Raw genomic sequence first — 13688 nt, forward strand, 5'->3', positions numbered from 1 at the left:
GTAGATTTTGAAAATATTTGAATTTCAATATTTACTTAAAATTTTATTTAAAATAATTGATCAATTGAAATCCTATGAAGAATTTTATTATTTATAAAAATAATTGAATTCTTGAATCGAATTTTATTAAATTTTTTAAAAATAATTGAAATCCTGTGAAGAATTTGTATTATTTATGAAAATAATTGAATTCTTACATAAAAGAAAATCTTCATAAAATTCAATTACATTCAAAATTTTAGTAAAAATTATTTTTTTTCGAGGAATTCGATTAAAATTGTATTATAAAAGTAATTGAAATTCTCTGATAGTTTTATTATTTACAAAAATAATTGAATTATTGGCGAAAGAAATTTATAAAAATTTAGTAAATAAATGAAAATCCTGTGAAATTTTTATTATTTATGAAAATAATGAAATGTTTGCGTAGAATTTGATTTACACTTTTTAAGAATAATTGAATTCTTTTCAAAAATTTTATTAAAATAGTGGATATTGAAAATCATTAAATTAGATTAAAATTTTTGAAAATAATTGAAATTTTGCCAAGAATTTTATTCAAATGTTTGAAAATAAATGAATTTCAGAAACGAATTTTATTATTTATAAAGATAATTGAAATTTTTACTAGAATTTTCAAAAATTTTTGAACATAATTAAATTTTTGCGAAAAATTTTATTGTACTTTGGAAAATAATTGAATTTTTACAATTTGTAACCTCTTTAAAATTCAATTTTTTAACTGGATTTTTTGACTATTTTTAACTGAAATTCTTCTATTACATTTTGAAAAAGATTTTAAAAACAAGAAAAACTCGTTTATTTTTTATTACAAAAAGGTGAAAAAGGGGAAAAAGGTGGCAAATTATAAAGAAAAGGTGAAAAAGGTGACAAAATTTAAAAAAAAGAGGGAAAATGACAATGATTGTAGGAAATAAGGAATGAAAAAGGTAATACAAAAGTTAATACAAAATTTGTAATTGCAATGTGTTTATTTTATTTTCTATTATAATACTGTATAACATACAAGAAATGCACTTTAGTGAAACCTACAGAAGAGAATCTGAATGTAGAGCAGTATCATAAAATCTTTATTTTCTTATCGTTTTTTGTCGAACTGTCTTTCTTCCAGTGGTCTTACAATAAACGGTTTTTGCTTTTTGTCTCCGCCTGTTTAGCTCAAAAATAATAAATGTTCACGAGCACTGCAAAGGGCATTTGGTGCTTTTATTTTTATTTATATTTAAAGGACGTTACTTTTTATTTCTTTTTTTTCAGCAAGGTTCATAGTAATATATTCGTATTCATACGTGTAACTACTAATTATCACTTTGCTCCCCAAAATTATGTCATGGTCAAAAAATAAATACGCCTCTTCATAATAATTATCTCTTTTTCTCTCTCTCTCTCTCTCTCTCTCTCTCTCTCTCTCTCTCTCTCTTTGTAAAAACTAACGCCAGGGAATATAATCATTCGGCTAACGTCCTGGGAACAGTTTCTTATTGTTAGTATTTCCTTTCCCCTTTTCTTTTTTTTTCATTTTACTATCATAAACTAGTATCAAATATAAAAACTTATATATGCCCGTCAAGTTCGCTCAATTTACACGATATAATACCTCTTTATATTTATAATATCACTTCGTAACAGTTTGATTGTATTGAGCAAAATAGTAAGGTTGCTCAAAATATATTATAATGAAGGCCTCTACAAAACACCTTTCATCATTTTTTCGTTTTTTCTTTCCTTTTCTTTGAAAAAACGTTGTTTTATTGAATCTGTAATAAAACAATTTGTCGACGTAACAACAAAAAAATGCATTGAGTGCAATGAAAAAAAAATTTTCATTTTCTTTTTCTTTTTACGTAAGGAACTCAAAAGAGTGTTAACTCCGTTGGACTTAGTGATATTATAATAATTTTGACTAGATTCTGGTAGTTTGTTCTGTGGAACATGAACATATGTGCAGATATTTGAAAATATAAAAGAAATATGTTCCCAACAGGCCTTTTTCGAACTAGGTAATGATTTCTATATAATTGTGGAATTTAATTTAACGAGAGACGATACAAAATAAGTAGACAATAAACACTAACGCAGAGACGCATAAGATGCTGCACGAAGAGGATCAATACTTTTTTTTTTTTTTTTTTTTTTAAGAGCATTAGTTCAATGAATAGGGGGCGATGCCGATTCTTTGTGCACACAGAGGTGCGTCTATATTTGTGTTTGTGTATGTGTTTGTGTCATGCACGTACGAGAAAGGTAGGAGAGTTCATACATATTGCAATATGCAATATTCGTATGTGACAATTATTCTACGCTGTCAAGTGTAAAATACAGACGACACCAAAAAAAATAGACTTTTTGAACCCATCATCATCTCTTTGACAAGTTTCTTTCTTTTTTTCACGAGGACGAATCGTTGTCTTAAAAGACATTTAAACTCAAGTTAAAACAAAACTTGGGGTTGATTTAAAAATACATCTATATACAAATTTTGAATAAATTAAGTAGAGATTAGATTTCATTTCATTAAATTCGATTATTGTACGTATAAAAAAAATGATTTTTAGATTAGACGCACAAGAGACACTATAGAAAAAGAGATTCTTCTACATTTAAAAACTGTTTCTTTAACGTAGAAAATACTGATATAACATTGAACCCACAAGATAATATTGTGATGATAATAACTTTGCAAAAATTATGCTAGATGTACACCCACTATCGAACTAACGTAATAGTTACAGCCGCGCCCCAACAAGGACGGCGTCATCCAAATATATAAAATATAGTAATAATATACAAATAGGTATTTATAGCGTACAGTATTTATGTGAACGTGTACTTGCAGCTGCTAAACTCGTATATAAATTGGCGAGAGATTCAGTCTTCATATTAAAGGAGATAATATTCGTTTAACATTACAATATGCGTATTCATCTTTATTTTAATAATTAAAAATGTTTATGTACGTGATATCACAGCGCTCAGCATTAAATTGCGAAGGTACTTTTTTTTTTTTTTTAATTTTCTCAGTAATTGTCGATCTCTCTTTTTTTCAATACGAGTAGTCAACTATCACCGGTGTACACTGAGGTGCGACATCCACGCATACTAATTATGTTTCCTTCAAGAAAATAATTATAATTATAATATAGCAAAAAAAAATAAATAAAAACAATATAACATTTTTGAGTTACGCAGGATCAAAAATCGCACATATTTCTGATTATAGATATCGAGAAAGAATACACTAATATTAATAATAATAATAATAATAATAAGAATAATAATAAGAATAATAATAATAATAGTACTAATAATATAAAAATTAAAATCCTATTTTAATGTATAGGCGAAATTAATGAAAAAAATTAATAAAATAATTGACAAAAAAAAAATATTTTCTCAATGATTTTTGATCAGACGTTACTCATTTTTCAATGGGGGTTTGTTTTTCTCTTTTTTAAAAAAGCACGCCTATCTTTCTCATCAGTTGGCGACACAGCGGCAGCGCATTTTGCACTTTTCTTTACGTGTATTTAAGAGTGTGAGGTGCGACCACCACAGACAGTTTTTTTTTACTTTACTTTTTAATTAACGCTTTTTTTTGTTATAAATTTTTAGAAAATAATTTCAAACAGCTGTTGTATATATACATATTTAACAGTCGGTGTTTACGATAAGAGTACAAGTTGCTATAGCCCCATCATTACAACTTTTTTATTTTTTTTATTTTCCCCTCGATATCGACCTATTCTTGGGAGACTCGCAAAAAGACTGTTTTCTTCTCTTTTTTAAATAATCATTTGAATTCTTTTTTTTCTAAGTCGATAGTACATTTCGCTAATACCATCGAGATTAATATGATATGATATACCACATACAAAACTGATGAGATACGTTTCCTATTTTAATCATGATGTATAATAGAACAGTGAGTCTATTAATACGCTACATCATACATATCACAGAACTACGCGTACACCCTTTATCAATTTAAAAAAAAATGCCTCTTCCTAAATACCTTTTCAATATTATACTTTTTTTTTTTTTTTTAATTTCTCCGAGAAGAAAATTCTTCAATAAAGAATAATTTCTAGAAAAATGATCGTCTTAGAAAACGAAATTTTTTTGGGTGAATTTTTATTCGATAAGGGGCGTACGCAATGTGCGGGAGCCTCCAGTTTACTTGACTCTCGATTAATCTGTAATTTGTTTCAACTAATTCGAAATAAAAAAATGTGATGCAACTTTCAAATTTATATTCAATAGATTTAAAAAAAAAATTCTTGAAGAGAAAGGAAAAATTTCGTTTCTCATATTTTCAAATGAAAAAGGAAAATTAAATTAATTTTCTTTGGATGAAAATTGAAATCTATTGTACATAAAAGCGAGTATATGTGAGAAGTCGATGTGCGTTATTAAAATGCATAGAACTTGACAAAGTAAGAACTTTTAAATTCTTTAAAAACGATTTTTTTGTGAATCTGGAGGCTCACAAAAATTAACACGGAGTTGGTTAGATCGTGTCGATCACAAATACCATTAAACAACATGTTTAATCGCGTTTAAAATTTTTTAGACGCGTTATGGAACAGAGTTGTTAGCCTCACGTGTTTGGTAATGTTAATATTTTTTATGCAGCCTATTAAACCTTTATGTATTATATAACAACCTAGACTTTTTTTTCCTGTTCGCTAAATTAAAAATTGTGGTCACAGAATTTTGACGCGAGAAAACTAATAAAAGAACACAGGTACGATTCAAGTTTTATTTATTTATTTTTGTTTTCTTTTTAGCTCGCGACTAGTCTGCACTTTCCCTCCGTAATCTGCGATGTAGAGCAAGGCCACTCGGTGGCCAATTGCATAAACATCAAAAAACGATACTTGTTTTTCTGTTATATCGTTATTCGTTCTAACAACAAATTACTTTCGATACAAAAATAAGATACAAAGAGCTTTGCTCCGAGATGCACAGCCATATGACTACGCGCCCGAATTTTTTTTTCATTTAGCCTCTTTCCTAGGGTTCGATTAAACCATTCATTCGATTGTCGATTGACAGCTTGGAAGATCGTATTTTTTCCTATTTCGCACGAAATCCTATTAATTTTTTTTTTTTTTTGCCATTATTTCAACTTTCTCCGTGTACGAAAGATCTCTCCAATCGGACTGCAGCATTTTTTTTTTAAATGTGGGAAAGAAAGCTTACAATATTTATAAAGACGCAATTGGTCTCGTCGCGGATTTCTCTAGAACATGGTCGTTTCTCAATTGGGCGCACAGCTAAATTTTTATGCAAAAGGCCTTCGTGTTTCCTTTGTAAAGCGTCTTCTGTCCATACCCCGAGATATAAATAAATTATAAATTATTAATCCTAACCCACCCCCCTTCTATATGTTTCGTGCATTTCAGAAAAGCATACAAGTAGTTTACATAGTTATCGCAAAAAGATTACTATTTAATTACCGTAGGGTCGTCCATCATAATTATATTCGTGGTTCCGACCAATATTTCAATATTAATATATTGATATACCATTTCTACTAACTATCGCTACATCAACTAACCTGGAATGTGCCAAGAGTGAAATTTTATTTATTTTATTTACTTTATTCAAATTTGGAGGAAAATAATTTAATTTTCCTTTTTCTGAATCGTGGATTCATCTTTTTTTTGTTAAAAAATAAGTTGTGTAACTTTGTTGTGTAACATTGTTAGGAGATTGCGGCATCATTCCAGAAAAGTGTAAATAAAGGAAAAAAATTAAAACAAAATACCAAGTATTCTAATAAGAACATAGCGGAAAAAAATCAACTATCCCACGCAAATCACAAAAAACTTTCATCTGTACGAGAGAATAGGATTAAAATTCGAGTATTTGAATTTAATTGGCTCGAATCTCGGAAATTTTACCTCTTGGAAGGCGTCACTGTTGAACGGGCGTCGGTGGGTAGGGGTATCCATAGGGTGGAACGGCTTGGAACTGACCGTAGCCCATCGACTGATAGGCGCAAGCATTGGGACCAGGCGGTGGTCGATTGGTCGGTTGGAAGAACTTGTTGTTAACTAGACTTTGAATGCTGCTGTCAGTGGGTCCGGCGGAAGGCATCATGAAAGGCGGCGGCATTGAGTACATGCATTGCCCATTCTGTCCTCCGTTGAAAGTGCTTTGGCGATTGTTGAAGCGACTTCCTTGATAGCCAACACGATTTTGGTAACGAGGTGCCGACGTTGCCTGATAAGTGTTTTGAATTCCGTTGCCGTTCGCCTGATATCCTCCAGAGTGATGATAGCCATTAGATTGCCGTGGTTGTTGCTGTTGCTGCTGTTGATGATGGTGCTGCTGCGGTTGTTGTGCTGTTTGCGCAACAGTTGTCTGTTGTTGTTGTTGTTGTTGTTGTTGATAATTGTTCTGATATCCGCCTTGTCGATTATTCTGATAAGTATTTTGTGACCGCATCATTTGACGTTCCTGGCCACCATTCATCTGGCTCGGTTGAATGATATGCTGATTCTGCCAGCCATTTGTATTGGGACTATGGTTATTCCTTGGACTACCCAATGAATTGCTGTCCTTTGGGTTTCGGTTGTTACTCCAGCGTTGCCTTCCCTTTCCATACTGATGTCTTTGTGAATTGGACATTTCCGCGAGTTGAGGATTGATCGTTTGACCAGCTTCTTCAAGAACGGAGATCAATTCTTTCGCTTGACGAGCATTGTTGGGTGTGAAGAAAGCATAAGCTGTACCAGCGCTTTGACAACGTCCTGTTCTACCTATCCTGTAAAATAAATTCAAAAATTAGCCTCAATATATCAGAAATAAACTGTGCTAAAAATTCAAAGTTTTCTTTATTGTAGGTTTTGTTGGGTTTTGCTTTTGGTTATCCAGGCTTCGCACTCATTTACTAAAAACTACTATTTACTACTTTTTTTACGTTTTACTACTATTTGGGTACTTTTTTTAGATTTCAGTCACTAAAAGCTACTATTTCTGTTTTTTTGTTGAGAATTTTCATCTACTTTTAAATTCGCTAATAATAATAAAAAAAAAGAAATTCGCTAATAATCAAAAAACTATTCTCAAAAATAATCAAATTCTTTAAAACAATTCAATTATTTTCAAAAAATATTCGAAATTCAATTATTTTCAATATCTAATATTTTCATAAAATTTCGCAAAAGAATTCAATTTTTAAAAAATTTATAAAATTCATCTAAAATTCAATTATTTTCATAAATAATAAAATTTCCAGAGGAATTCAATTAATTTAAAAAAGCATTTTCAAAAAAAAATTTCGAAAAAATCAATTAATTAACAAAATTTTCATACAATTCTTCACAATAATTCAATTATTTTCATAAATAATAAAACTCAATGCTGAATTTCAATTATTTTTAATACTATTTTAAATTAATTAATTGAAAAATTCAATTGTTGTCACAAATAAAATTTTCCACAAAAATTCGTTATGTATTTAAAATAAAATTTTCAGAATATTTACAATATTTTGAATAAATTAATTATTTAAAATAATGTTTATATTCAATTATTTTCATAAATAATAAAATTCATCGCAGGATTTCAATTATTTTTATTACAATTTTACAGGAATTTCTCAAAAAATGTAATTATTCTTAAAAATTTAATTTCGATTCCTCGAAAAAATCAATTATTTAAAAAACTGTTTTCTTTAAATTCTTCGGTATAAATCAATTATTTACAAAAATATTATAATTTTTCACAGGAATTCAATTATTTTCAAATATTTCAATAAAAATTTTCGAAAGAAATCAATTATTTCAAATACAATTTTGATTCCATTTTTTTTTAAATAATAGAATTATTCTTTTAGATTTTAATAAAATTCCTCACAAGAATTCAATTATTTCCATAAATAATTCTTCGAAAAAATTGAATTATGTCGATAAATAACAAAATTATTTGCGAAAATTTAATTATTTTGAAGCATTTTAATAAAATTCTTTGCAAAATATAATTGTTTTTATAATAAATAACAATATTCATCACAAGAATTCAATTATTTCTAAATGTAATAAATTTTTTCTTGTAAATTCAATTATTTACAAAAATTCTAATAAAATCGTTCGCCAGAATTTAATTATATTCATAAATAATAAAATTCTTCTCAGGAATTCAATTATTTTTGAAAAATTGAATAAAATTCTTTCCTACTAGTCAATTATTTTCATAAATAATAAAATTCATTGCAGGATTAGAATTATTTTAATACAATTTTACAAGAATTGCTCAAAAAATGTAATTATTTTTAAAAAATTAATTTCGATTCTTCGAAAAATTCAATTATTTTAAAAAATGTCTTTTTTCAAATTCTTCGGAAGAATTCAATTATTTACAAAAATATTAGAATGTTTCACAGTAATTCAATTATTTTCAAATATTTTAATAAAATTGTTTGAAAGAAATTAATTACTTTATACAATTTAAATTAAATTTTTTTGAAATAATTCAATTATTCTTTTAGATTTTAATAAAATTCTTCCAAGAATTCAATTATTTCCATAAATAATTCTTTAAAAGAATTCAATTACGTCGATAAATAAAAAAATTATTCCCAAAAATTCAATTATTTTGAGGCATTTTAATAAATTTCTCTGCAAAATTAAATCATTTTCATAAATTAGAATATTCATCACAAGAATTCAAAAAATTCAAATAAAATCGTTCGCAAAAATTCAAATATTGTCAAAAATTTTAATTAAATTCTTTGTAAAATTTAATTATTTTTAAAAACTTTTCGCAATTCAATGATTTTCAATATCTACTATTTTCATAAAATTTCGAAACAGAATTCAATTGATTAAAAAATTTTTTGTAAAAATCTTCGTAAGAATTCAATTTTTTTCATGAATAATAAAAATATCTCAGGAATTCAATTTATTTAAATTAGAATTTGCATAAAATTAGTCTAATGAAATCAATTATTTAAAACTTTTTATAAAATTCTTGGCAAGAATTAAATTATTTTTATAAATATTTAAATTTTTTGATGAATAATAAAATTCGTTGCAGAAATTCAATTAAGTAGCAGGATCAGAAATAAGTAAATATTTTTGATGAAAATTAGGAAAAAGTCAGGAAAATAAAAAATATGGAATAGAATTTTTGTCAGTTTTGTGAAGGGTCTAAAAAAAGGAGTTTTTTCGTCAAGTTTAATTTTTCGATAGCTACTTTTTTACTACTTTTTTTAGTTTGAAAGCTACTTTTTGACACATTTTTAAAATTAATTATCGAGAGCAAAGTCTGTAATTCTCATTAAAAGAAAAATAATTGTATTTTATTTATTATACGATTTTCCATTTTAGACAATTGGTAGTTGCTGAAAAAATTTCAGCTGAATTAAAGGAAAAAATATACATTCACAACAGATACTTATCAAACTCCCGTTGAAAAAGTAAAAAGGATTAACTAATACGTATCGATTGACAAAGGAAAGAGTATTAAGTAAAGAATAATTAAATGGTATTTTAAAAAATCTTAATTTAAAAAAGAATTCGAAAAGAAAATTAAATCAGATTCTCCTTCAGAAAAATTGGAATTATGTATTTAGAAGAAAATTTCTTATTATTTAAAAGATTAAAAAACACGATTAGAACCGTTTCATTTGATAAAAATCACAATTTACAATTATTGTGATTGAAAAAAGTTTAGTTCTGGTTCGAAAAGATTGGAATAGACCTTTTCATCTTAAATCGAAAATAGACAATCGCCATGATAATTTTCGTGAAATTCATAAAGGCAATTAAATTTTTTGAATAATGTGCGTGTCATTTACTATAGACATGACCGACTTTGATCAGAACTTTAGAGTATTTGGTGCGCATGCGTCCTAAACAATATTCTAGACAAAAAAAATCTATTGATTTTGTTTTTAGCATTATGACGAAGTAAAATATGAATTTTAGCGTGTTCTATATTCTTATTGATAGGTATAAAGTTAAGTTTTTAATTTTAAAAGAGTTAAAGATTATAAACTAATTTTTAATTTTATTTTAGTTTTATGAAATTGTTCCTTTTCGTATTGCTTACACTATTTGACATACGAAACAAAATTTCTGTACATTGTGTTTTTAGGCAAAAATGTTCATTTAGTGTGCGAAACCCTTGTCCGACTTTTTTTACCCAAAGATAAAATTGAAAGCCATTTTCAAACATGTCGAACAAGTGAATTACTTTTGCTCCCTATCGTTTGATATCTGAAATCGACACTTTTGTGCCTTTGGAATAAATAGTATCGTCAACAACAAGGGGAAAAAGGCAGCCCAATTTAATTACGATGAATTTTGCGGCACTTGGTTCGATCTCGGGGCAACCTCGAGCTTCAATCGTGTCACAAAATTCACTGTAAACAAATGGCAGCTTTTTCCCCTTTTTTACTTCCATGGAATTTTTTGACGTGGGAGTACACTCTTAAGGTCACATTTTTATTTGAAATCAATCAGCTTTGATTATTTATTTTTAAGACAAATCTCTCTTCTATGTGAACCTCAAAAAATTGAAGAAACAAATTATTTAAAGTGTTTTTTTTAATTTAAACCAAAATTTAAAAAAGGTAAAAATTGTGACTGTAAAAAGATTAATTTTTGGCTAATTCAAGGTTCACATAGAAGAGAGATATGCCTTAAAAGTAAATAATCAAAGCTGGTTGGTTTTTAATTCAAACATTATGATCGAAACAAGAAGAAACCAACTTCAATTATGTAGAAGAAACTAAACAGTTTTAACCTGATAAATTGTGCAATTTTTATACCTTTATATCTTTTAAATTAGACCCGGGACCAAAACGAAAATTTCGGTGTGCCTAGATTTTATAATGTAATTTAGAAGTTGTGAAGTGACAAATTTAAAAAATTTTTTTTTAACGGAGTTAATAAGTTGTAAAGTACGCAACAATTCAGAAATTACGCACTTTCAACTCAATATTTCTTGTATATTTAAAAGAAAAATTAAGAAAGTGATAAGAAATCCTGAAATATTTTATTTCATAAAAAATATTCTATATTCGGTGAGTTTTCATTTAATTCAATAGTTCCACTTTCTCGTAATTAATTGATAAAAACGTCAAAATTCGGTTATTTGTCGGACCTACTTTAAAAACATATTTTGTCTATTATTTTTATATTTTCACTAGCTTTATTATTAAAACATAATTAATCAACAAATTTTAAACACGAATCAATAATTCTTTTTGCACTTTTAAGAATTTTTCTATGATGGTGGCCATTAAAAACCAAAATAGGCTAAACCAAAACGTTGAAAAAATTAAGACAAACATCTGTCTTATAATTTTTCCACTGATTCCAGGGCTCGAACAAAAATATAACCAGTCCGAGTCGTATAAAAGAACATTTTACTTAAAACTATAAATTAAATTTTTCATTAAGTACATGAAAAGTTTCGAGCATTAATCCTAACAGATTTTTCTCCGTGTATTATTCATATATTGTACATCTTTAAAATTATTTTCATCATTTCAATTATTTTCTAGAATTTTGAACTAAAATTCTTCTTTAAATCAATTAATTTTCGAAAAAGTTCTTTGAAAATTTTCAAATTCAATTAAACTTTTTCAAAAAAATTAATTACAAAATTCAATTATTTCTAAAAATTCTCGCTATATTGCTTTTAATATTTAATTATTATCTAAAATTTTAACTAAAATTAATTTTTTAATTTATTTAGGGGAGAGTCTCCAGTTGTGAGACACCTCCAGTTGTGAGACAGTCAATTTTTTTAACATGCAATATTAAAAAGCCGATTGGTTTATGTAAAAACATTTCTTTTTATATGAGCCAACTTTTTCGTGTACGCCGAAGCGGATATATAAACTGTTTTTGTTAAATACCAACACTGTGTGTGATAATCGACTAAAAAGCGTTTTTTCAATAAATGCAAAGTACTTTTTTTCCAAGTTAATTAATTGGAAAAGGTAAATGTAATGCATTTTCTTTTAGTGTTTTCCTTATATTTTGTGATGCAATATTGCATTGTTCCAATCTGCGGTTGAAAATAATTTAATTTTCCTTTTTCAAAATAGCGCCAATTTCTGGGTGTGAGACACAGCATATCACCAGTTGTGAGACGGTGTCAACACCCATCTGGGCAGCATCAAAAATACGACTTTGCAGGCATACTATTTAAATGTTGTTTTGATTTTTTTTCTAGTATTTTTGGGCATGTCAAGTGGAAAAAAGTCAATTGATTCAGAAGAAATCAATTTTAATGCTCTTGTTGAAGCTATTAAATTGTGTTTATTTGATAGTCATATTTTGTCGAATAAATATTATTATTTAGTATATAATAATATATATTATTAATATATTTAATTATTTCTACTAAACATAACGTTTTATGTCAAACTTATTAAATTTTAGCAATTTTTAATAAGTGTCTCACAACTGGAGACATTTTTTTTTTTGAAAAAAGCGATGTGCTCGGAAAATGTATCGTAAAATTTTTTGAGTTCATCGAAACACTATACTTTCTTCTAATAAAAGTTGCGTATTTCTGTTACCTTTCGAACGGTGTATTTCATTTACAATTTCGTTTACCCGTTTACAATTTACGGGTCAAAAATAAAACCCGTCTCACAACTGGAGACTCTCCCCTATTTATTTAAAGTTTAAAAATAAATTTTTATTATAGAAAATTCTACGAAAATTAAATTACATTTTACGAGAAATTCGATTAAAGTTGTATTAAAAATAATTGAAATTCTGCGATGAGTTTTATTATTTATGATAATAATTGAATTCCTAAAAAGAATTTTATTATTTTTTAACATAATTTAATTTCTACGAAGAATTATATAAATCCTGAAAATAATTGAAATTCTGCAATAATTTGTAATTTCTCCAATATTAAATGTTTTAATGTGTTTTTAACTAAAATTCTTCTTTTTATTAATTTTTGAAAAAGTTCTTTAAGAATTTTCAAATTTATTTGTTTACAATTCAATTTTACAAAACTTTTACAAAACATTTATGTTCATTTATAATCTAAAATTTTAAGTGAAATTCATTTTTAAATCAATTTTTATTAAAAAATTCTACTATAATTCAATTTTCAATTATTTAAATACAAAAAAACAACTTATTGAATAATTGAATTCTCATAAAGAATTTTATCAACAAATTTTTAAATAATTGAATTCTTGCGACAAATTTTATAAAAATCTTTTTAAATAATTGATATTTTTCGAAAAATTTTATGAAATTTTGTATTTTAAATAATTGAATTCCTGAGAAGATTTTATTATGTATGAAAATAATTGAATTATTTCGAAGAAATTTATAAATAATTTTGTAATTAATAGAATTCCTGTGAAATTTTGCCAAGAATTTTATTAAAATTTTTTTAAATAATTGAATTTCGATGAATAATTTTATTATTTATAAAGATAATTGAAATTTTGACAAGGATTTTTTTTTAATTTTTGAACATAATTGAAATTTTGCGAAGAATTTTTATAACTTTTGAAAATAGTTGAATTTTTGGAATCATTTGTAACTTTTCCAAAATTTAATTTTTTTAGTATTTCTAACTAAAATTCTTCTATCAATCTAGTATTTATGAAAATTGTAAAAATTATTCATTAAATAATTTACAAGTCATAATTTTATGATAGTTCTTGA

At 26.3% G+C, this 13688-nt stretch overlaps 1 protein-coding gene across 2 annotated transcripts in view; it reads right to left on the reverse strand.

Moving 5' to 3' along the window:
* Positions 1-973: 973 nt before the first annotated feature.
* Positions 974-13688, reverse strand: part of LOC122499640 (DEAD-box ATP-dependent RNA helicase 20-like) — a 32462-nt gene continuing 19747 nt past the window's right edge. For both annotated transcript variants that reach the window (XM_043608092.1, XM_043608091.1), the window contains exon 5: positions 974-6793. In XM_043608092.1, the coding sequence (XP_043464027.1) occupies positions 5941-6793 (853 nt within the window). In that variant the 3' untranslated portion in view covers positions 974-5940. The remainder of the gene's footprint in view (positions 6794-13688) is intronic.

Source organism: Leptopilina heterotoma, unplaced genomic scaffold (assembly GCF_015476425.1).
Source record: "Leptopilina heterotoma isolate Lh14 unplaced genomic scaffold, ASM1547642v1 Lhet_17, whole genome shotgun sequence".
Classification (NCBI taxonomy): Eukaryota; Metazoa; Arthropoda; class Insecta; order Hymenoptera; family Figitidae; genus Leptopilina; species Leptopilina heterotoma.